Below are 25,557 nucleotides of genomic sequence, written 5' to 3' on the forward strand. Positions count from 1 at the left end.
AGATACTTTCTGTTAGCGACATGATTAAAAGCATTGACATATTTTAAAGGAAGGCTGAGTTCCTAATCTTTAAACAGTTTCCCATTTGTGTGTCAGATCACTACAGAATGTAAAACCAATATCAAACCAAGGTAAGTTTGGGACAAATAGTAAACTACTTGCTAAAAATGGACTAAAGGGCATCTCCATTTGGCCCTGACACATTTCTCATAGAATCATACAACAATAGAGTTTTCAGGGATGGAAGTGACCTTTAAGATCATCTGGTTTCTACCCCCCTTCCATGAACAGGGACACCTACTAGATCAGATTGCTCAGAGCCCTGCCCAGCCTGCCCTTAAAAACTTCCAGAGATGGGGCTTCCGTGACCTCTCTGAGAAAACTGTTCCAGTGTCTCATGAACCTCATGAAGAAGAACTTCAATCTAAATCTACCCTCCTTTACTTTGAATCCATTTCCTCTACTCTTATCACTACCCAATACCCTTATTCCCAATATCCATACGAGGAAGCCCAAGGACCCTCTGTGTCCTATCTCTGCTTCCCCAGCGCCTCTGGTTCTTCTTCCCCTGCAGCCTCAACAACTGCTGGGGTCCTCCCACAATTGGCTACTGTCCCCCTCCCCACCAGCTTATGGGGACCATTGTCCATTGCCTCTGGTCCTGGCACTGGCAACCCCTGGGAAGAGCCTGGCTACGTTCTCTTGGCACCCTGCCTGTAGCTATTGATGCACGTGGGTGGGATCCCCGTGAGCTGTCACTTCTCTAGGCTGAGCAGCCCCAGCCCTCTCAACCGAGAGTCCCCTCCCTCAGCCTGCTGGCCTCACTCCTCCTGATGCTGCCCAGGATACTCTTGGCCACCTTTGGGCCTGAGCTACCAGCCACCTCTCCCCACCAGTTTTGTGACTACCAGCGGTGCCCGGTGACAGCCTGTACCCACCGGGTTCAGGCACTGAGCGTGTGGCACCCCCAGCCATGGGACAGATGGATGACTCAGGGAACCACGGACAGAGAATAAAACATTTAATTTTTCAACATTGGACAAGGTGAGGGGGGGGGGGTGGATGGGTGGGTGAGTGGGTGGGTGGGTGAGTGGGTGAGTGGGTGGGGGACGCTGAGGGACATTTGCTGTTCCGTGCTCCCCTGCCGCTCAGTAGCCGGGGGATCTTCTGCTCCTGCAGGATCGCTTCCATGATCTGATGTGTGGAATGGCAGGAGCAGAACAAACATTTCCCCCTGGCCTTCAGGCAGTGCCACAGCTGGGCACAGCTCTCTGGCAGGCTCCTCCAGCCTGGCCCCATGGGGCTGGGCCACTGGGGCCACAGCCTGTCTCCCAAAAGCTGCTTCTTCTCCTGCAGATCGATCCTGCTGAGGAAGAGGGAGAGCTGCTCAGGCAGGGGCTCATCACAGGCCCCCAGCACCCCTTGCCCCTTAGCCCCTTGGCCATGTCCAGCTTCATGTGCTTGCAGGGCTACTAGGTATATGCCTAGGCAGAAAGAACAGCAGAGCAGCACAACAGGGAACCCTTCCCCATAGATGTGCCCAGGGTTGGAGGACTGCTACGGGATATCTGTGCTTCCACAGGGTGCTGTGCCCTGTCCCCCTGTGCCCAGGCACCTGCTCCTGCTTGTGCTGGCTCCAGAGCCTCGGGAGACCGGAGGGGTTCTGAGCGGTTGAGAGCTGCCAACTCAGCCATTGCACTAGGCCAGGGTTCCGGGAAGGAGTAGAGGGAAGTCTTCCCCGACAGGGAGCCCAGGGAAGAGAATAGGCTCCACCGCCGGGAGGGCAGGGAGTCCATGGAGTTCAGGGAGGAGGTCCTTGAGAGGATTCCTGGAGAAGAGGAGCCACTTCTGGACAGAGAGGCCAGGGAGCCCAGAGAGTCCATGGAGGCTAGTGGGGCCCGTAGCTTTCTCTCTGATGCCTCTTCAAAGGCCCTGCAGAGGAGGAGAGAGAAGGGACCTCAGTGCACCCCAGCCCCTCCCTTGGGATCTTTGGGCAGCACCTGGTTCTTGACTAATGGGCAGGGCTGCCCAGCGCAGGCAGGTTCAAGGGCACAGGGTGAGGGGCTGGGGCACGATCTGGGCTCCCCCCTGGCACTTACCATGTCTCCAGGATCACCTGCGCTTCCTCCACTCTTCTTCCTCCCTGGGGGGAAGCTGCCAAGGGAGGGACAGGCTGAGTGACCGGCAGCTCCCAGAAAAGCCCTGGGTCAGGGCTAACATGGGGTGCTGGTGATTTGTGGGGTGCTTGGTGCTGGGGACACTCACGACTCTGCTCCTCCAGCCAGGCTCTCCGTGAGCTCTTCTGGCACTTGGACTTCTTCCGTGGCTTCTGCAGGACATGCAGTAAGCTGGGTGAGACAGTAGCAGCTCCCAAACCCCTGCGCCAAGTGCCCCCATAACACTCCACATCACCCCAGCACACCCAAGGCCACAGTCTACCGGGAAGCAATGCGGCGTAGTGTGGTGCGGTTCAGGGCCACCTACCCAGAGCTGCCTGACACGCTGGACCGCAGAGGCCAGGCTGAGATGCACTGCAAGCATCATCATTGGGATGAGCTGAGCCACGGTGGGGGTTTTAGAGCTCCCCATGGTATTGTCTCTTCTGCAGCTGAAAGCAGAGTTCCAAGTGACCAGCACAGACTCACAGTGGGGATCACCAGTGGGGTGTTGGGCGCTCAGTGATGGGACCCTTGATTCTGCTAGTGTGGCAGAGGCTAAGGCTGCAGTCTGCCAATACAGTGCCAGACTGTGGTGCCTCCTCTTGCCAACTACTACTGTGGGCACCAGAAGCCCCTTTTATAGCCCGGCAGGCAGGCATACCCCCTTTTATGACACAGCAGGGCAGTTGGAACCCAAAGGGTCACATCATGGGGCAGCCAGAGTGAGGGGCTGAGGAGGGCCTTGGGTGTACCCCCAAGGAAAAAAGTGGTAGCAGCTGGGGAAAGCCCACAGGCTGCAGGACAGAGGACCCTGTGGGTGCTCTGTCCGAGAGGGAGAAGGTTGAAAGAGTAGGTGGAGCAGAAAGAGAAGTTTCCCGCTATATATGGCCATCCAGCCATTCAGCAGCACTGGCCAGAGCTTTGGTAACTACAGAGGATCCCCTCTTGGATGGGCCCTGGCCCCACCTAAACCCATCCTGTGTCCCCTCAGTGCTGAGCCCAGGCCCTGGCAGGTTGGGCCCAGCCAGCAGCTGAGCTCGCAGGGCTGCTCGCTCTCCTCCAGCAGGATAGGGGGGAAAATCAGGAGGGCAAATGTGTGAAATAAAGGAACCTCTTGGTTTGGAGGAAAGACATCTGATTTTGTGAAGGGCAAAAAAGCTCCAAAGCTGCAGGAGGTGCCCAGGCAATCAGCGCCAGCAGCCAATCCAGGCGACGCTGAGTCGGGGCCTGACTGAGTGAGGGCTCTTGTGGAAGTTTCCTCGTCTGAGCAAGCACCGCTGTGCCCCCAGACAGAGGTGATGCTCCCCACCTGCTCACACTTGGCCTGCTACAGCATTTCCTGCTGCCAGCATCTATGTGCCATCCCAGGAAGCCCAAGGACCCTCTGTGTCCTATCTCTGCTTCCCCAGCGCCTCTGGTTCTTCTTCCCCTGCAGCCTCAACAACTGCTGGGGTCCTCCCACAATTGGCTACTGTCCCCCTCCCCACCAGCTTATGGGGACCATTGTCCATTGCCTCTGGTCCTGGCACTGGCAACCCCTGGGAAGAGCCTGGCTACGTTCTCTTGGCACCCTGCCTGTAGCTATTGATGCACGTGGGTGGGATCCCCGTGAGCTGTCACTTCTCCAGGCTGAGCAGCCCCAGCCCTCTCAGCTGAGAGTCCCCTCCCTCAGCCTGCTGGCCTCGCTCCTCCTGATGCTGCCCAGGATACTCTTGGCCACCTTTGGGCCTGAGCTACCAGCCACCTCTCCCCACCAGTTTTGTGACTACCAGCGGTGCCCGGTGACAGCCTGTACCCACCGGGTTCAGGCACTGAGCGTGTGGCACCCCCAGCCATGGGACAGATGGATGACTCAGGGAACCACGGACAGAGAATAAAACATTTAATTTTTCAACATTGGACAAGGTGAGGGGGGGGGGTGGATGGGTGGGTGAGTGGGTGAGTGGGTGAGTGGGTGAGTGGGTGAGTGGGTGAGTGGGTGGGGGATGCTGAGGGACATTTGCTGTTCCGTGCTCCCCTGCTGCTCAGTAGCTGGGGGATCTGCTGCTCCTGCAGGATCACTTCCATGATCTGATGTGGGGAATGGCAGGAGCAGAACAAACGTTTTCCCCTGGCCTTCAGGCAGTGCCACAGCTGGGCACAGCTCTCTGGCAGGCTCCTCCAGCCTGGCCCCATGGGCATGGGCCACTGGGGCTGCAGCCTGTCTCCCAAAAGCTGCTTCTTCTCCTGCAGATCGATCCTGCTGAGGAAGAGGGAGAGCTGCTCAGGCAGGGGCCCATCACGGGCCCCCAGCACCCCTTGCCCCTTAGCCCCTGGGCCATGTCCAGCCTCATGTGCTTGCAGGGCTACTAGGTATATGCCTAGGCAGAAAGAACAGCAGAGCAGCACAACAGGGAACCCTTCCCCATAGATGTGCCCAGGGTTGGAGGACTGCTACGGGATATCTGCACATCCACAGGGTGCTGTGCCCTGTCCCCCTGTGCCCAGGCACCTGCTCCTGCTTGTGCTGGCTCCAGAGCCTCGGGAGACCGGAGGGGTTCTGAGCGGTTGAGAGCTGCCAACTCAGCCATTGCACCAGGCCAGGGTTCCGGGAAGGAGTAGAGGGAAGTCTTCCCCGACAGGGAGCCCAGGGAAGAGAAAAGGCTCCACTGCTGGGAGGGCAGGGGAAAGAGGAGGTGAAGTAGAAAGAGAAGGTCCCCACATATATGGCTGTCCAGCCATTCAGCAGCACTGGCCAGGCCTTTGGAAACTACAGAGGATTCCCTCTTGGATGGGCCCTAGTCCTGCTTAAACCCATCCTGTGTCCCCTCTGTGCTGAAGGGAAAAAAGGCCTCAAAGCTGCATTTATCAAAATTTTTCTCGGCTGCTTAGTTTTGGATATTTTGCAAGAGGAACTGCAGGTGTCCATACTTTTTTCAAGTTCCATGCTGTGAGAACAGTTTCTACAGCAGAGTTTTGTAAATTAATGGGGAATGTCCTAATGTGTGCATCTTTTATTCAGAGAACTGAGAATTGTATGTTCCTTTTCCTAAGATCAAGAACTGCAGTCATTCTATGTTTGCAGAAATTTTCACATTCAAGAGCTTACAAGAAATTAAGGAAAAGGGAAAAAATGTGCCAAAACACATGAGAGGAATCTGTCTCCCTGATGAAAAATAAGTTGAGTGAAATCCATGAGGCAGTTGAACTACTGGATTTTAAAAAAAAAAAAAAAAAAAAAAAAAAAAAAAAAAATTTTTACACAATTTCTTGTAATCTTGTCATCATTGGCAGTCTCTTGTTATCAGTACAAATATTCTTGGACCTATTTCTTTAAGTCAACAAAGCACCAAAACTCACAAGGGTGAATGCAATTTCTGTTCCTCAGCAGAATTTCTAATACAGTATTGCAGTATTGTGGAGGCAGACTGACAAAATGACTAAGAGGATGTGATTTTGCAATGACTGACAAGCTGGACAATTAAAGAATTTGTCAGTTTTTTTGTTTGATATAATATACATTAAAAAGCATTTGTCCTACCTTTGTGCTATATTGGGCACACCTGAATTAGCATCTCCTTTGTATTATCTTAAATCTGTAATCTTAAAATCTGTCTATTCTGGTCAGTAGCTATTTTATCTGTATTTATATAAACAGACCACCTCAGTCTGAATTTCAGAGGAATAAATCTAAACCATAGGCTGCTTCTCACTACAAACTTAGTGAGGTTTTGTTTGGTATTGTATTGTTTTATTTTAAAGGGGCAGAATCTCATAAATCAGAAGAATGTCACAAGTAGCATGAATTGTTCTAACAGTCTACTTCTTGATTTCTTTTTTCCTGAACCCTGTCATTTCCCAAATTTCTTCAGCAAATCATCCTTCTTTCAGCAGATGACCAGAAAGCATCTGCTTCATTATCAATATGCAGCTATCCCCCATCTTTTAATGCGTATTTCTTTCCTTGTGTGAGGGAGATATGTGCATAAGAGCATCAAGTTACAAGAAATCCTAGCACAGCCTGTCACAAGATGAGCCACCATATGAAAGAATTTAAGTGTGTGGTCTTCAAGAGCCACTGAAAAGCTTTTTTTTTCAATCCAGGTTGACTAGGACAGAGTTAATAATATCTCTGGCAACCATATTTAAAATACTTTCCTCAAGCCACATGACATACCATCCTCAAAGCTCTAGGGTGAGAGGAAATGGCCTCAAATTTCACCACAGAAAGTTCTGATTGGATATTAGGACAACATTTTTTACTTAAAGAGTTGTCAAGCATTGGAAAACAGAATGGCCAGGGGAGTGGTGAAGTCACCATCCCTGGAGATGTTCAAAAATATGTAGATGTGGCACTGCAGGGCATGGTTTAGTTGGCATGAGGCTGTTGGTTGTCAGTTGGACCTGATGATCCTAGAGGTCCTTTCCAGCTTTAATGATCCTATGATTCTGTGATTCTAAAATCATTGTTTTATGGTATTTCTGTTGCTGTGACACATAGAGTTGAAATTCTTCAGAATGCTATATGCTACAAGCACAATATTTATTGGTTCTTTATGTCTTTACTAGAATTATGGGAATTTAAAGAATCTTTTCTAATTTTTGATTGATAATATTACATCTGTTTATTACCTTAACAACACTTATTTCACAACTGTTAGAACAATCAGTGGAAATAGCTCTCTCAAGAAAACAGATAATTATATTATTAATTATACTTAAACCTCTTTTTTGAGGGGATTACATACAAAGATATTAATTTTGAAGGGCTTTTGTTTCTCACAACTTTCAAATTGTCAGATTACACTGAGGTTTTTTTGGTTTGGGCTTTCCTGAATTGACATACCTTCAGCTGAGAAAAGCACTGGGCTGCTTTTCTGCATTTTTGTTTTCTAGCTTTAAGACCATATTATTCTTCATCTTCCTTGGCACTGTCCCTGCAAGTCACAAGCCCATGTTTTTGTAGGCACCTTGCAAATAACACAGAAGGTTGGTGCTTTCCAAAATTGTCATACAATCTAGGTGGCTTTAATAGGAAGAGTCTTTTTTTCTCCCCACCTTATACATGAGGAACAGGGACAAAGAGGCAGTAAAACCTGAGTAAAATCTTACAAAGCATTTAGGCATCTCAATCCATTTAAAATATATTATGTGCCTAGGAAAGTGGGCACAAACTGCTTGATCAAGTAACACAAGGTTAGTACTAAAGATTTTTATCAGTCATTCCAAAATCTATTCTTTACATATAGATCCTGAGCTATTGCCATAGCCAGGGCCCACACAGGCCAGCAGACTGGTAATAGGGTCATATTAAAACTTATTTCAATATCTGCTGGCTTGGAAACAACCTCACATAAAAATATCTCCCACGGATCTGTGTAAGTTCCTAGTGTTATCCAGCAGTCCAGAGAGTCACCCAACATCTAGAGATCACCTGTAGGTTATCTATACCATCACAGTAAAACAAAGCAGTTGGAAATCCACTTTAAAAATATAATTAGCCTTCAACAGTAACTGTTGCACATGTCTGGAACAGAAAAAAACAACCAGACCACTCTAGTAATTCTGGTCCCTAACATGTAGAACAGTAAAAGCAAAATTTTCTCTGGCTGTTAGCATTCTTACCCACTTCTCACATCAACTGTTACCTGCAATCTCCTCAAGCTCAGTCTCAGTTGTTACAGCCTTGGAAATTCAGTAAGCTTATTTTCAGCATCAAGCACTTAATTTCTGTTAAGGATCTGAGTATACATATGAAGAAAAATGTTTTCTTCCAGCCAGAATGGAACACAAATGGTTTTCAATAATGGCATCCATGGAGACAGGAAACTCTCAAAGGAAGGCCAGGGATTTAGAAGATTTAGAGAATTCAAAATTCTCTGAACACTGACAAATACTCCAAAGTTTCCAAATGGTTCAGTGTATGAGCCATACATTGATTGCCTGGATGGGTACAAATACTAAATCACTCCTTTGTATTAGATTGTGCTCCATAGAGCTCATAAAATCAGTCATTTAACTTGAATAATTATCCATTCTCTTTTCTTGGCCAGTGATTCCTAGACATATTTTTAGTTCTTAGTTTATTAGATCAAACTGTTCATCAAAAATAGCTTCCTGGCTCTAGACTTCATTTACTCTGGGTAAATTGACAGTTCTCCAGCACAAGATCTGACCACCAGTCCAACTCCAATAAGGCCAAAAGTCTTGTGCTACACAGCTGGTTATTCAAAATATGTTGGATTTTTTTCTGGATTATTTCTGTTCCACACCTTTTGGCTACAATTCTTAGCAAAGAATAACAAATGTAAGATATTCCTTTTTCATCAGCACCCAAAGTCATACAAAAACATGAGGATATAAAGCAACAGCACACATTCACCAAATGAGTAAACAAGAACACATCTACAATCATTTTTCTTAGCAGAGGGAAGAAAAAACTCAGTAAATACAACCAAATCCAAATAAGTTCACAGTTCAAATTAATGATACTTATCAGTATCAAATATTCACATACCCTTCATTAAAATTATCTGAAACAATACTAATTGCTAATGAGTTGAGAGCACATCCTGCTCTCTGTAAATCCCCCAATCAAAAATTGTCATTATATTTTGCCCACGATTAATACACATTCCCATTTTCACATATTCCATGATTTTGAAAGGCTGGCATAGTACTGTTAATAACACTATTAATAAAATATACTGACTATTTTAATATCATTAATAAAACATTAAAAGGCTTTATTAATAAGAACTTTGAGAGTCCACACACAATGAAGAGTCACCAATGACAATGTATGATTCTATTACATTATTCAGCTCTAATAGACAACCTGTTTTTCAAATAACCTGTAATTCAGAAATTTCAATTGAAACTTCAATAGAATTAATTATTTACCTGATACTTGAAATCACATGGCAGTTAGCAATATATTAGCAGTTACAGGGTCTATGAAATATCATGGCTGATACTTAATGGTGACCAAATGTCTAATACTCTTTGTGCTTTTATGCACTTCTGTGAAAGAGCTAGGCCAGTTTCTATTATCCAGGTAGAGTCAGGAGACCCTCAGAGCTTTATCCTTAACTGTGTTAAGTAAAATGCTTTACCAAGGTGGTCAGGAAGAAGTTCAGACCCACAAGTCATTGGGTCACTGGGGTCTATTTTGAAGAATAGTTAATACATGTTCTTCCCAGTACTCAAAGGGTTCATTAACTAAGATTTAGGTGGAATGCTACTCTAACATCATTTGTCAGAAGCACTTCCACTTTATAGCAATTAAGTGGAAAATACAAACCAAAAATGTCTCTCCTGAATAATACAGAAAAAATTGGGACACAGACTGGCACATGCATTGTAAAGACACTAAGGCCTTCGATGTACTTTGACCATGGAAAAATCCCTGTTAAGATTTCCTTCAGCTCAGAGCTGCTGCAGAGGAATTAAAATTGATATTTCTTTTCAGGAAGTGATCTTAAAACAAAGGCAGTTCCTGGGATCCAGCCATTCATGGAGACTTCCACAACTGCATTATTAACCTAAGATCTTGTTTTATAGTCCATTCTCCATTAAAGTCTATACAGAAAAGCCTGACTTCGTGCTTGAGGTTACAAATTTGATCACATAATCCAACCCAGACCTGGGTTCTTCTGTAGTCTCAGTTTATAATCTGTCCATTTGGCAATGAAGAGGTAAGAAAAATCACCAACTACAGGTAGCTCTGTAGCTCCTTTTAAAAGTTCCTCTTTAAAGGTGGGAAATGTTGGAATATCTGAGGAAGAAAGGATCCTAATGTCACTCATCCGAACAAACCACTGAACATCCATCCATGTTCACACACAGATACACATGAATACTCTGGAGAAGGCAGATATGATGCAGATATTGTAAGATAGGAGCAGCATTTTTTTTGGTACTGTTTGCCCAAGGAAAGCCTAATACTAATACTAATACTGCAAGCCTAAATGTCAGGACCTTACAATGGATCCTATTGGCAAAGTAATGGCCTCTGTCATCCCTGGCTTTAATGAACATTCTTTCTTCTTTGGGTATATTATTCAGAGTCTACTTTGCTTTTTTCTCCATACACATTCTGTGGAGATTAAAGGCATTTAGCTAAAGCAGTGTGCCAATGATTATTGATACTTCCCTCCTCCCACATACTTCACAGAAGTAAAAAATCATCATAGAGGCACCTACAACCCAACATTAAATTAAAAGAGGTAATCAATTAAATACATCTATTCTTACTGCTGGACAAATCCTAACACAAGTAATGAACAAAATAAACTACAAATAAACAATTATCTACAGCAAAATGGTGCATACATTCATTCTCTTTCTTGTAGCAGGATGTATGAACTGTTACATTATGGGAGATGTGTTTTACTTTCTACTTGCTTATAGGATGTGTCACTGTAATACAGATGACACTCAGCTAGCCAGCTTTACAAATTGGGATAATAGAGTGAGTTGGTTGAACAGGACCACAGTGTACAATTAGGTGACAATATTATATCTGGATGGATTTCTGTCAGCTAATGAATTGATCTGAGCACAGATAAAGTACAAAACCAGAGAAGTCTGGATACTCAGAATTCTTCATGATATAGATAAGGAGGTATTTTTAAAACATTGCTGAGTCCAACTCCAGGAAGTTTAATTGCAACATTAATATGTTAACAGAAAAAATGTTCAACAACTCCTAGAGGTAAAAGGTGACTGATACCTTATTCTAGTAATTAATCCCTAGTGTTACTGACTTTTGCCAAAAATCAGTAACCAATAATGAGAAAAAAAATATATGCAAAATGTATGATTACAGAGCCACAATCTGGATATCATGAATTATTAGGTATGAATGAACTGGAAACAAAGCAGGTGGAAGCATACGTAACTGGATCAACCTGAGATGCTTTTTGAGGAAAGTTCTTGGGGAATGTTGTCTCAGTTTTCCTCAAAGTGTGTTCAGCAGGTCGAGGGATGAGATTCTCTGCCTCTGCTCTCATGGGACCCCACCTGCAGTATTGGGTGCATATCTGGAGCTCCCAACACAGAAGGACAAGGAGCTGTTGGAGTGAGTCCAGAGGAGGACCACAAATATCATCAGAGAGCTGGGGTAATGATTTTAAACTGGAAAAGGATAGTTTTAGGTTAGACAATAGGAAGAAATTTTTTCATATGAGGGTGGTGAGGCACTAGCTCAGGTTACCTGAGGAAGTTGTGGATGTCCCCTCCCTGGTAGTGTTCTACATCTCAAATCAAACCTTTCTTAGGACTACAAAGAGCAATTAGAATGCAGATAACACATTGCTGGTTTTAATTGTTCATTATCATAGCATTATAGAGATTATGGCTGGTCTTTTTTCTTCTTCTCTGCTGATGTTACTACATCATTCAAATGTCCCTATATCTAATTATGCAGACATATTTCAATCTGATTGAAATTCACATCAGTGTAATTGAAAAACATCAGTGGCCATGTTCTGGAGGAGACAATGTTTTGTGTATTTTTAAAAGCTGTGGGTGGGAATTCCTTTTATTACAGTTACTTCATGTTTCCCTTAATAAGGTCCTGCTTCCAGGTGACTCTGACCTTGCTGATATTCAAAATCTAAGCATGAGTTGTCACATGCCAGGTGACTACCTTAGTCTCATTTTTCTGGAAGTGAGACATGAGTCCAGGTGGGAAATGATATGGGATTCTGTGATGCTGAAATTAATTTTAAAACAGATACATGTAGCTCTGAATTGAAGTTGTACTTGCAAATGTAATTCTGACTTTGAAATGGCTGGCTTTCAGCTCCTCTAATGCAATTCAGTGTGTGAATCTGTAATTTACCACACAGTTACTAGCCTCTTATTCCTTCATTTTCTTGCCCTTTAGATATGGGCATAGATTTTTTGCCACCTCAGGTTCTCTTACCTTGCTATGCAGAAGCAACCATCTCAAGGACACGTTTTCTCTTTCTCAACACTCCTCTGTGTAGATGTTTCAGATGGGAGGATCTGCAGGCTCTCCAGTGAAGGACATCACAGCTCACCTTCTCCTCTTGAACCACCGTGTCTTTAATTCGAGGAGGATTTTAACATCTGGTAAGAGAAAGACCACCCAGCCTCACTCACTGTCTGTGACATAAACTCCTTTAAAGTTTTCTTTTACAGAGCTGCTTCCTAAAGCTTTAAATGTTCAACTGAATGTTGATAATCTTATCTTCCACACTTAATATGAGTGACTGGGCCATTTAATCAACCAAGCATTTATCACTGAAGATGTCTCAAATTAAGGAGAAATGGTTGATAAATGACCCTGCCTGTCTTTGTCTGTGTTAGTAACATTTGGAAAGGAACGGTATTACTCTCTGTTAGCTTAAAGAAATTGACACTTCTGCTGGGATTAATTTAGTTAGTCATGATGTCACAAAGGCATTTGTCAATAACATTGTCAGTGAAGGTTGATAGAATATAATTAAAAGATGGCTCCAAAGACACAGCCCACAGGTGCTTACAGAGCCTTTTGGGGATGTCAAAGGGAGGAGCAAGAGAGTTCCATTGCTGATGGTAATGAGTGGCTGGCTTATGGAAACAGAATTTCAGCCAATTGCAGTGTTCAGTAACACTGAGAGGTATCTCACTTCTTAACTGCTCAAAAGAGACCCTCATAGTGGGAAGCAAGATGTATAAGAATATCAAGAAAAAACTCACCAATATCTCAGAGCTTGGATATAACACCCACACTTGTTTCCTGCCACATGCATCAAGTACTTTTGATCTAACCTGTATGATCATTCCCTTTATCCCCTTCTCCTCTGTCTAGAGCTGTTTTGTCACTCACCAGAAGTGGCTCCATTACAGTGGCAATTACTGTCCAGTGCATTTACAAGCTGTCTGACTTCTATTTGAATGAGCTGGATAAATGTTGTCATTTGCAGTCCTTTTGATGATAGTAATTTTCTTTGCATGAGCAAAATTGCTATAGCAATGTGTCCCTGTCTGGGACATTCCAACCTTCCTTTTCCACTCCCTAGTTGACACCTCCAGAAAAAATTCTCATGGTGTATCTGCCTGCCAGAAGAAACAATATGAAATTCAATGTGGAGAGGTTTTTTGCCTCTTGCTGATATGCCAAGTCCTTTGAAGAGTGAATAATGAGTCATAGCTGATGCCAGTCATTCATGGCCATTGCCAGGAATGTAATGCAAATATAACTGCAAAGCAGTGATATGAATACTCTTGGATGCAAAATTATTTTGAGTTTTCCTCTTCTTATGTAAAGAATTAGTCCTCCCACAGAAGAAGGAAACCCTTGAGAAGTGGGAAAAGCTCCACAGAAAATTATGGTCAAATCACCAGTTCTATTTCTGTATCCCATCTGTGGAGATGGGTCAAAAAAAGAGAATGAACATAAATCTTGTTCAGTCTAAGAACCCATAAGCAAATATCAGAGATCCCCTAAGCTGCCAGGCTTCAGTGTAAGACATACTTCCAACATGATTCTTTCTCTTTTCTCAGTGATATTCAATAGTTTTAAGATCAAGCTCTAGGATTAAGAAGACATTAAAACTCTTAAGCAATAAAGACAACCTATATAAGACAGAAAGGTTTGAGAATGTGAGACATCTGCAACCTGAATGCTGAATAAAAAATGGGTATGTTAAATGAACTTATAAATACAGGGGGGGTTGTTTGCTTTTCATTTTAATTACATAATTTTAAAGTCAAACTGGACAGTGGTCAGGGATTTGGAGTGCTTCTTGCCCTTTCAGGATAGTATCCTGGTGTTCTCTAGCAACCTTAGTAACCATGTCTGGTCTGTTTTTGCCATGATGTTTCCCCAGAGCTCCACAACTTCATAAAAAATTCACATCTAACTCAGCTTTTAAATACTTCCTCTGTACTTTTCCTGGTATACCTGTGCCACCTACCTTCATGAATCTATATATGAGCTAACACACAGGCAGTGCAGCATTTTTCTTCACCCAAAACACTTCCTTAATTGGTTAAATCAAGTTTTACCAAGGTAAAAATATGCATTCTGTTAAATGCATTGAGGATTTTTTAGTCTAATTAACATGACATTTCTGTTGTTTTTTGAGAGAAAGGAAGAGTCTGGGAAGAGTCTGTCTCATCCTGAGAGTCATCAGCCTGACTTGTAAGTCTTTTAGCTTAACATATTTCAAAGGCTGCTCTTGTCTCCCCAGCATGTATATGGAGATGACCCAGCTGTACCAAAGCTATAAACAATACCCCTGAGACTGTTTATGTGCCAAGAAGCTCACTATTGAATAAAGAACTCCTGCAAAGTGAACAACATGCATCTCCACTTGACAACAAGGAAATCAGTGCACAGGGAGTGTGCAGGTTCATATAAACAACTCTAGATGTTATCTATAGGCCTTGGATTATAGAGTATAACAACCCTTTGAACATTTTATATTTAATTAAATTGTATAACTTCTTAAGTGGTCACTCAACCTTTCTGAATGTAAACAAGACTACTAGTGAAAGGTTTCATTTTTCTAATTTTCTTTGTATCTAAAATTGACTCATGTAAAAAATGTGAAATTTTGCATTTTAAATTACTGTAAAATTGGGATAAAAACTCAATTGTCAGTTTTGTTTGTGGGGATCTTTTTACAACACAGTCATCAGAAAACCAGGTTTTTTATTATTGAAATTGATCCTATGGAATTCTGTGACTGAAAAAAGTGTAGGATGGAATTAGACACCCACAAAAAATATTGAGAGTACACCAAGTGGTGACCATCAGGTGTATAGACCAGTAGCATTATGAAAGCTTTGAGAATAAGGCTTATGGTAATATCAGTAATATTCTAAAACCTTTACTTCAGGTTGGCCTGAAAGAACAAAGTGAAGAAGCTCTACATGTTAATAAGAGAGTTTGTCAAATTTTGCATCTAATCTAATCCTGCACTCACTCAGGCTCACATTTTCCTGATGTCTCTTTGCTGTGCAGCCTTTCTTGATGGAGTTTGCCTTCCAGTAGTAAAGAACCAGTACATGACCTGCTAAAATATAGATGAAGTAGGAAGGCAATCTCATCAGGTTGTTTGACTTAATGAGTACATTTTTAACATTTCATGTTATCTCTGGCTTCCATATGTTCCCTACCCAAGATCAGCAATCTGCTGAGGTCCCCTTAAAACTGGTGAAGTAATTCTTCGTTACTCACTGGAGTAAGGTGTGCTATCAATATACTTTGTTTTCTGCTAGAAAGATTTAGACATATGTGTCTTTGTAGATGCCTTTCCTACAATATTACATTTTGGGTAACTTTTTTGTATTAGTTTAGGTTTTTATATTAGAAAGTTTTCATTAACAGTGAAGTTTGGCTAACAATCCAGATGGAGACCCTGGAATGAATCTCTCTAACCACAACAGAGTAAGTACACAATATGGTTTTAAGGCTTTCTTATTTATTTTGTGGGAATGCAATGTTCATTGTCTACATATAGTCTTCTTTATCTGGAGAAAGATTAGTCTAATACAAGGAAAAAAGGGGTGTGTCCCTTCTGTAAATTATTTTTGTGACCATTTAAAGGTCTCTCTTCTTTTGATCTGAATATGTTTACACGAAATCATACAGACCATCAGCTACTGGGAATGAGCTTAGTTCCCTTATGGCACTAAATTAAGCAACTTGGAGTCAGAAGTTGTCTGATATGGAGTCTTTTAATGAAAAAAAAATACTTAATTTCTTTATGATGAAAAGCAGAGAAAAGCAAGAGAAACAGCTGAGGGTATGTCAGGTCCTGCACTTTGGCCACAACCCCCACCAGCGCTAGAGATTTGGGATGGGGTGGCTGGAGAGCTGCCCAGCAGAGTGGGAGCTGAGGTGCTGACTGGCAGCCAGCTGAACGTGAGCCAACAGTGTGCCCAGGTGGCTAAGAAGGCAAATGGCATCATGGCCTATATCAGGAAAATGGGACTAGCAGGACCAAGGAAGTGATCTTACCCTTGTACTCAGCCTTGGTGAAGCTGCACCTCAAGTACTGTGTTGTGAAGAGGGTGCCACAGTGTAGAAAAGACATCAGGGTGCTGGAGAGGGTGCAGAGGAAGTCACTGGGCTGGTTAGGGGTCTGGAGAAGAGGTCTGATGAGAAGAGGCTGAAGGAGTAGGGGCTGTACAGCCTGGAGGAGTCTGAGGGGAGACCTTATTTGTCTCTATAGATACCTCAAAGGAGGCTGTAGTGAGGTGGGCATTGGCCTCTTCTCCCTGCTGATCAGTGATAGGTCAAGAGGAAATGGGTTCAGGTTGCACCAGGAGAGGTTCAGATTGGATATTAGGAAAAACTTCTTCACCGAAAGAGCAGTGAAGCATTGGCACCTCCACCAGGGAGGTGGTGGAGTCACTGTCCCTGGGGGTATTAAAAAAAAATGGGTAGATACAGCTCTTCAGGAGATGGTTTAGTGGTTATGGTGGTGCAGGGCTGACAGTTGGGCTTGGTGATCTTAATGGTCCTTTTCAAACACAACTTTTCTGTTTTTCTTTTTTACATTGATGTAAGTCCTTCTCATGTTTGGATTATTTTTAGCCCCAAAGATGGATCTTACTGAAAGACAGCCTGGCTGAAAACTGTTACAAAGAAGAAAGCAGTACATGTAATGTTCATAAAATAAAAGGCTTGATTTAGGCCAAAAAAATGTGTACGTTGTAAATGTCTCCTGTTAGGAAAATACATTGCAGAACAAATTCAACAAGGTATCTCAGGTGAAATGAGGGATTGGAAAAAAGAAACAGCAAAAACAAACCAAAGCATTTTGATGAATCTGTGCCTCTCTTGAACTTAGCTTTATTTCTGCATTAAATAGCCTACCTATTAAATACTCCATAATAAATGAGTTCCATATGAGTCCCTGCTATAGGTCTCTTATGACCTACAATAATTTAGGGTATTGTCACATTCCTGTTAACACCTGAAAAAAATAATCACTTTGAATTTCAAACATTTCAGAGTACATTCAGACTCAAGGCTGCTACCCCAAGACTGCAGTTGCTCCCATGTTAAAAGTATATCTCACAAGTTTCAGATAACTACATGGTCAAGGTCTTAGGTTCATACCTAAGACCACAGCAGATGGTCTCCTGAGTGATGCTTTTTATTTAAAAACCTACAAAAAAGCAGAGGTTTAGAAGTTGTTTCAAATTTCATTCCTATTTTTACAAAATTTTAAGTACAATTTTGTGAATTTATACAATGCCATAATTCAATACGATACTTTAGATTTTCTGCTCCCCGTGATATCACTGAAAATCAAGGGTGGCATCAGCTTGAATACTGCACTTGGTCTTTTTAGGATGTTTTCTATTTTGCTGCAAGAGGACTATGGTAACAGTTGCATAATCTGAATTCCGTTGCATTCTTATATTTTTTACTGTAAGCAGGTATAAATCATATTTTATTAGGGTTGCTTTTACCCATGTTTCAAGACCTCCAAAACCAATATAGATTTTTCTTTTCAGGACAAGAAAGCTTAACATTCTTCCCATTTCTCCTTGAAACATTTTAATAGCAGCTAGAAATATTGCAATGCAACAAATTTAGGAGGAAGAGAATGGGATGTAAATCATAGTAGGGTAAGAACTTCCCTTTTTCCCACCAGATTCAACCAATAACATTGGAAAACTGAGCAATGCCACCAATTTTCTGTAATACAAAGAACGTTCAACTGCATTAAAATTATAAATGCTAGAAGAAAAGAACCCTTGCTTTCCTCCATTTTTTAACCCCACCAAAGAACCAGACTTCTCACTACAAGCTGTATAGGTGGCTAATTTCCTGTGATGCCTTAAAAGGCTAAAAAGGGAACCAACCACATGCTCTGCAGCTTGCTCAACAACATGTATAAGTAGTCATTCCTTTAAGAGCAGAGTGTTTAGAGTTTGTGTGGGGGAAGAGTATTCAGAGTTGTGATACTGATCAATATCAATGTAATTAAAATTCCCCATGATTAAAATTCCTCTAACCTTGTAAGCTTTTTTTTTTAAAATCAACATTTCTTGTTCTATTTTGTCTCACTGCTATGTAATCTATGTGCCTCTGTCCAAGAATAATCTGACTTTATTTATCACCTTGAGGTTTTTGTCATATCAGCTGTGCTGCATCAGCCCTAAATACCAATATAATTTCTTGGCTCACATACACATTGCAATTCACAGCTCACAGTCACCCTATTCTTGTGGCTTTCTTTTGTTCACATCTTTGTCATACTCTGTATTCTGGAATTTTAAATTTAATTTTTTTTGGACGCTTCCATGTGCCTATTGTTCCTACATTATGCATGTCACCATCTGAGATGAATAACTAATTAAAAATTATACAAAGTCCACTGCAGAAGACTTGATTGTTTCCCTCTCCACAAACAAAGAAGCACCTGCATTATGATTAACTATGTATGTGCATTAAGTTGAACCAAAATGTATTCAGTCTATCTTCCTATAGCAGGTATTTATTCTAAGGCAACCATTTAGATTCTCCCAGTAAACAAGTGACAGGCACCTCCAAAGGGTGCAAGCTATGCCTTGGGTCCATGAAGAAGAACTTGCACATTTATACATACTACAAAGTATTCCCCAGACCTAATAAAATCTAGTATGAATTTACATTACAAGGCATAATTGTCCCTGTTGGAACACGTATAGTCCCTAAAGGGACAGTTCTGTTTCCAATAGGCAAGGGTTTATGTCAACTAATCTGGAAAATCTTTGTTAGAATTTGTTCACTGATTTGTCTGATAGCAGAAGAAACACTTATGATGGTTTTATACAGGCTCTGACCTTTTCAGAGCAGAGAATGGACTGGCATCAAGAAAGGAAAGTGTGTTAGGACAGCATAAAGTCATTGGCAGTGGGACTACAGGAAAAGGAAATATGCTGTTATCAGCAATACACTTAAAATCTATCCTGGCCAGACTTCAGTCAATCTTTGCTGCTGCCAGATATTTTTAGGCAGTACTAGGAAAGCCTTACCCATCAAACCTTTACATAAACCTAACATGAACCTCCGAACTTTCAGAATGACAGCTGTAGGCAGTGGGAGCCTCACCTTGAATAAAAATTTAGTCCACAGTACTAAAATAGCCAAGTAGTGAACATTTTAAATTCTTCACACAAAAATGTTGGTACGTTTTAACCTAGCCCTGTCTGTAAAGCAGCCCTATGTCTATGAAAAATCATAGTGCCACTATTTGAGTTCAGCAGTTCAGAGAGGTTACAGTCCCAGCAATCATCAGAATAACTAGTCTGACCTCCTGTATGTTATAGATTTAATGCTCCATGGAGCACAGCAATTTGTGTCTGGTATAATTCAAAGGTATGAGCACTCCATTTCCACGAGGAAGACATCTCTCCTTCCTCCTAGTCTGTTTAAATCTTACTTTCTTCTAGTTTTTCTCCTACCTTAAGTCTGCCTGGTTTCAAATTCCAACTTAGGTTCTCAGCTAGCCATCTTTGCTAGAATGAAACATTGATTGTTACCCAATGTTTTATTCCTAAATACCATAATCATACTCCTCTGTCAGTTTAACACACAGAGCCAGTTAACCTTTCTAACTCTTTATTTCAGTTCTTGAAGAATTTTGTGTTTCTATATCATCTCCAGTTTTATCATTGGACATTGTTTCACATAGTATGAAGTTGTATGCAAACAAAAAACCACTTCTTTACTGTGGTTGTGCATCCATGTTCATTTATCCATGATGGCCATTTGAAAGCACCTTATTTTTTTTTAATTCATTGACACAAAATAGTCAGTTCTTGCAATGAGCACCATGAATAAATCTCTCAGAGATCACAGGAGGCAGAACTGAAGGTCAATATCTAGATGTGTCCCTCTCTGGACACAAGGTTCCCACCAATGCTGCTCTATCACTCCCCCCTTCACCTAGACAGGGAGAAAAATATAATGAAAGTCTCATGCATCAAGATAAGGATTAATTACTGTCATAGATGAAACAGACATGACTTGGGGAAATTAATTTATTGCAAATCAAATTAGAATAGGGGAATGAGAAATAAAACCAAATCTTAAAACATCGTCCTCCACTCCTCCCTTATTCCTGGGATCAATTTCATTCAATCCTTTGCCACGTCCCTGCAGAAGGGGGAGGAATGGAGGTTGCAGTCAGTTCATTACCTACTCCTCAGGGGGAAGACTCCCCACACTCTTCTCCTGCTCCATCATGGGGTCCTTTCAACAGGAGATGGTACTACACAAATTTCTCCAACATGAGTCCTTCCCATGAGATGCAGTTCCTCACCAACTGCTTGCACATGGCTCTGCCACAGGCTCACAAGTCCTGCCAGCAAACCTGCTCTGGTCTGGGCTCTTCTCTCCACTGGTCCACAGGTCCTGGCAGGAGACTGCTCCAGCTCATGCTCTCCATGGGGTCACAGCCTCCTTTGGGCACATCCACCTCCTCCAGCATGGGGTTTTCCATGGGCTGCAAGTGGGTATCTGCTTCACTGTGGACCTCAACGGGCTGCAGGGCAACAGTCTGGCCCTCACCACAAGTTGCAGGGGAATGTCTGCTTCAGTGCCTGGAGCACCTCATCCCCCTTCTTCTTCACTGGCCTTTGTGTCTGCAGGGCCATTTCTCTCACATATTCTCACTCCTCTCTCCAGCTGCAACTGCTGCTACACAGCAACATTTCCACCCTTCTTAAATACATTGTCCCAGAGGTCCAACCACCATTGCTGATGTGCTGAGCCTTGGCCAGCAGTGGGTCTGTCTTGGAGCCAGCTGGCATTTGGCTCTATTGGACATGGGGGGCAGTTTCTAGCAGCTTCTCACAGTAGCAGCCCCTGTAACCCCACTACCAAAACCTTTCCAACCCAAATACACTAGATCTGAGCAGTCATTTGGGCTATTGCTAGTCATCTTGCAGGATTAAGAAGCTGGTATGAAACTCTATCACATTTTGGTTGTCCTTGCACCACCCACCTATGTGCTGTTTATCTGAACATGATCATTCTTTGGCAAGCATCCTTGCAGATCCCTTTTGTAGGGCAAAGGAGCTTTCAGCACTGCATAAAATCTTTGCATGAAGGGGCACGGCATCAAAGCATAGAGGCTGATGAATAAAAATCTTTAAAGCTCAGTTGGAGCAACCTGGAAAATTAATGAATGCCCTCACAGTGTTTGACTACATGACTAAACCTGCTGTAATAATCAAAGGAATCAAATGTACAGACTCTGTAATGGGGAGATTTTTTTTTCTCTAAATAAAAACAATAGAAGGAAGAAGCAAATGTGTATATGTGTGTGTGTGGGGGGTATTTATGAGCATGTGTAGGTGTGTGTAGAATAGCTATGACATATGAGATCAACACCTCCCAGATACTTAAAGTTCCAGCTCCCAGGAGGGAGATTACTTAATAATTTTCATTAACAAACCTGTTATTCTATCACAGAAACAATGTATTTTAAACAACATTTACTGAGGGGATCAATAAATTGGGCTGGCTTTATTAGAGTGACTAAATAAAGAATTTACAAATTGGCAGTAGAGTAATACAAATTCAGTAATTCAAGGTTTGAAGGCATAGCAGCCATGACTGATTCTCTCTAAAATCTGTACATTACTAGCACTCCCTCCGTGTGAGAATGACTGAGAATTCAATGCTGTTGTACCTATCTGGAAGTAAAATCCATCTACAGCTAAAATGTGTCACGGTGTTCATGCTGCAACAAAGCACTGAAACTGAAGAGCAAATCTCCTTTCAATTAAGATTCATCTCACATAACTGTAAGACATCTAAAGGTAGAGTAGTTGGATTATTTATCTGACATTTAGAAGCCTAAGGTTAGGGGAGGTTAATTTCCTGATGCAAAATACCCATAACTTAGTTCTGGGTACAAGAATAAAAGGTGCAACATTCCTGCTTGTGCTCTTCTGGTAACAAGGAGTGGGAAACTTGCCCTTGTTTTTAAGTTAGCATCAAGGTTGCAATTTCTTCTGATACATATAGTCAGGTTTCTGGGAGATAGGCAACCACAAGTAGGAATTTCAGTAATGGACCTCTAAGATGGTATATCAGACTTTCAGGAAGAGAGCAGAATGATTCACTTTTCTTGCCCCACAACAAGTTATGTCATGAGATCTGCTTACATGCTAGAGTTCTGCCTAGATGCTGTTAAGACTGAGCAGCTTCTAATTAGAAACACAACCATCACTGAGACATTTCTTGAATTACCTGTCTAGAAACTAATGGGAGAAGAAAAAGATAGAGGCAAAAAAAAAGAGGTCATCACCAGGCCTTGACACAAAGAAATGAGAGAGCATTATGGAAATCGGGCTCTGAGCATACAGTGAGAGTGAAGATATTAGAAAACTGAGCTGCCTGAAGGCCAAGAGGGATGCAGGGAGAATGATGTTTATACAACTGAAAACACAACATCAGGATGCTAGAATCACTGCACTGAAACTGAGCTTTGCCTGGGCTAATTAGTCCTGCTGAGAAATTCCATCCTGCCATTGTTAAATGGCTCCACTTCTGAAGCCAGATTGTTCAGAGCCTCCAGTGTAGACATACCTCCCAGTCCCCAGAGAAGAATGCATGTTAATTCCTGTACCTCAAGCAGAAGCTTTATCTTGTTGAGCTCACGCTAAAGTACAAGATTAGATGAGAGTAAGTGTGCACTTTGTTTTGCAGTTTTGTTTTCTGCAGCTTCATTTTCTCCAACGTATTGTTTAATTGCGTGTTGTGTCTTCACCCGAGTAAGCAGCTAAGCACTATACAGCTGCTCACTCATTCTCTTCCCCCATCCCTAGTTGGTTGGGGGAATAGGGAAGGAAGAATAAAAGCAGAAAGATTTGGAGGCTGAGTTTAAAAAAAAAAAAAAAAAAAAAAAAAAAAAAATTTAATAAGTAAAGGTCACATGAAGGAAGAAAACAAAATAAAACAAGGGATGCAAAGTCAATCATTTTGCACCCTTCAGGGGTGGACAAGTCAGACAGCACCCAAGGAAAAGAAAAAATCCCTAAGCTTCCTAAAAATCTGTCTCTTCCCTTTTTATTACTGAGCATGGTGGTAGATGGTATGAAATATCTCTTGGGTTGGTTCAGGCTGTCTGCCTGGATGCTTTCACTCCCAACTTATTGCACGAGCCCCAGTGTATTCATTGTGAGGGCAAAACAGAGAAATCCTTAACACTGTGTGAGCACTGTTCAGCAGTAGCTAGAATATTAGGGTGTTATCTGTATTGTTTTGGCCACAAGTATAAAATGCTGCACCATCCAAGCTGCTATGAAGAAAGTTTACTCTATTCCAGCAAGGTCCAGCACACTGCTGTAAGACAAACTTCAAGAGTAGCCTCTTGCTTGGATGCCTTCAGTGGAAACAAGTCATTACAGCACATACAAATACAGCCAGATCTGCAGCTTGGCAAACCAAACCTACTGTGATTTGTTCCCTCCAGCACAAATGGTCTCATTATCTTTGTTTGCATTACAGTGAGATATTATTCCAGATCTCTGTGACAAAAGTGTTAACATTCACAGACAGCCAAGTCAGGTACAAGCAAAGAAAAACAAAAAAAAAAGTTACCTGATCAACTGAACAAAGTTATATATAAATAATCCTTTCTACTTTTACATTCACAAAACAAAGAGGCTCCAATTTTTTTTCTTTATCTCAATAACCCAAGGGTAAGACTCTATAGGCATGTTGCCCCCATTTGGAGGCCAAGATAATTTATTCACACAAACACTGATCATTCTATGCCAGGTGGTCTCAGAAATACAGAGTGGTCTCACACACTTCTAATTTATGAGAATAAACAAGCACTAAAGCTTGGTGGTGGTAACCTTCAGGAGATCAGCCATGTTTTCACTACACAGGAGAAAAGCAGAGAAATGACAAACACCATCAAGATTCACAAGCATTTCTCTGGAGAGTGCTAGAAATGGAATGAGCATTTCACTTCTGTGCCCAGTTTTCTGTCTGTAAAATATGGATAATAACACTCATTTCCCTTTTAAAATGGGAACTTATGAAACTGAAAGCACAGGAAGAACTCTGAAAATTAGAATATATATTTGAATGTATGATTTATTCAGCAGCATTATCCAGTTAGTGTTATTGGCATTAATGCTACAAGAAAAAGAAAAAAGTGCCTGAATAGACAGGCTAAGAATTGAAACACGTAGAAATTAAAAATACCTTGACAGAAAGCCCTAGCAGAAGACAATTATGTCCCAGACAAGTCAGCCATTTATTTGAACAAATCAAAAAGTAGCCTGCAAGTCAAGTAACAGTTGAATTAAGACACCAATCACCATATCTATTAAGCTTTTTAAAATTACATGGCAAAGTTTAGAAGAACATTCCAATGTAATGTGAAACATTATTCTTATTGCTACATCTAATTACAAAGAGGTGTAAATCACTTGTTCTAGTTTAAAAAAGAAAAAGCTCACTTCAAATACATAATATTAAATATTGAGAAGAGGTATGCAGCTCCCATATGAATGACTTATACAGCTGACAATTTTTAGATCCACTATGAAAGAAGTTCTACTGAAACTTTTGATCTCTTCTTTCCTCAGAAGGGCCATGGAAATGGGGCTGGGATGTGGACAGGCCAGGACAACAGCCCATGCTTCAGGGCCAGAGAAGACAGGGCTGGGGTAGTGCTGCATGTAGACAGCATCCTACAGTATTACTGGGGCAAGATCCAAAGCTGGGCTGAATCAGGGTCCTTTTGCAGGGGCAGGTGGGCAGGGACTGTAGGGACTTGGAGTATCCTCAGGGCCCAGACAATTTCACGTTATCAAAACATTTAAAATGGTTTTAAAGCCCAGTTAAGCAGTTGAGAACGTGACTGATTTTCCCATACAAGCTGTTGATCTCAATGAAAATTATTCACATAAATGTAAGTGATCCTTTTCAATATGGGCTATGCTTACTTACAATGAAATGAGAACTGGTCAGGTATTTAAAAGGACTAGGCAGGATCAGGATGGGATAAAAGAACTTTATTCATTACATGCTTCTCTGTCCAACAGCATATTGCAATTGAATAGTAATGATATCATTAATTTTTAGGACTTCAGCATTTTTGTAAATTAATTTGGCCTCTCTGTCTTGGGAGGCAAAGGGCAGAGAGGGAGTCCTTAAATACTGATGAATTTTTTTAATGGATGATGAGAGCCTTCATTGGTGGAAAAACACTTAGATGGTTTATACTGTATTCCAGACATCTCCGTGTCACTTTCACTTCTGAAGTCTGATGCTGTTCTGAAATTGGATGCGACATTAAAATCTGTGAGATGAAGTTCAGTGTCTTCTGTTTTCCTCAGTCTGAATAAATTACCAAGATAATAACGTTACTTTTTTACACTGCATTAAAGACCAGTGTCAATCCCAAAGGGGTTTTTTTTGTTTTGTTTT

At 42.0% G+C, this 25,557-nt stretch overlaps 1 protein-coding gene across 2 annotated transcripts; it reads right to left on the reverse strand.

Annotated features, from left to right (window-relative positions):
- Positions 1-1,083: 1,083 nt before the first annotated feature.
- LOC139791793 (uncharacterized) lies at positions 1,084-2,903 on the reverse strand. 2 transcript variants are annotated; one of them, XM_071734386.1, is made up of 5 exons: positions 2,485-2,903; positions 2,266-2,329; positions 2,100-2,154; positions 1,616-1,932; positions 1,084-1,363 (listed from the first exon to the last, which is right to left on the reverse strand). In XM_071734386.1, the coding sequence occupies exons 1-5, from the start codon at positions 2,587-2,589 to the stop codon at positions 1,242-1,244; spliced, it is 663 nt and encodes a 220-aa protein (XP_071590487.1). In that variant the 5' UTR covers positions 2,590-2,903; the 3' UTR covers positions 1,084-1,241. The 2 variants fall into 2 exon arrangements, with proteins under 2 accessions (XP_071590487.1, XP_071590486.1); XM_071734385.1 differs by having other exon boundaries at positions 2,100-2,329.
- Positions 2,904-25,557: the final 22,654 nt, after the last annotated feature.

The sequence above is a fragment of the Heliangelus exortis genome, chromosome 1 (genome assembly GCF_036169615.1).
Source record: "Heliangelus exortis chromosome 1, bHelExo1.hap1, whole genome shotgun sequence".
NCBI lineage: Eukaryota > Metazoa > Chordata > Aves > Apodiformes > Trochilidae > Heliangelus > Heliangelus exortis.

Bases quoted from the DNA above. Each gene is read 5' to 3' on its own strand.
- LOC139791793 (XM_071734385.1), bottom strand. From the start codon at position 2,589: ATGGGGAGCTCTAAAACCCCCACCGTGGCTCAGCTCATCCCAATGATG. The intron at 1,933-2,099 runs GTAAGTGCCAGG...CCTCCTCTGCAG, and splicing joins CAGGTGATCCTGGAGACATG to GGCCTTTGAAGAGGCATCAG. The intron at 1,364-1,615 runs GTGCCTGGGCAC...CTTCCTCAGCAG, and splicing joins GCCAGCACAAGCAGGAGCAG to GATCGATCTGCAGGAGAAGA.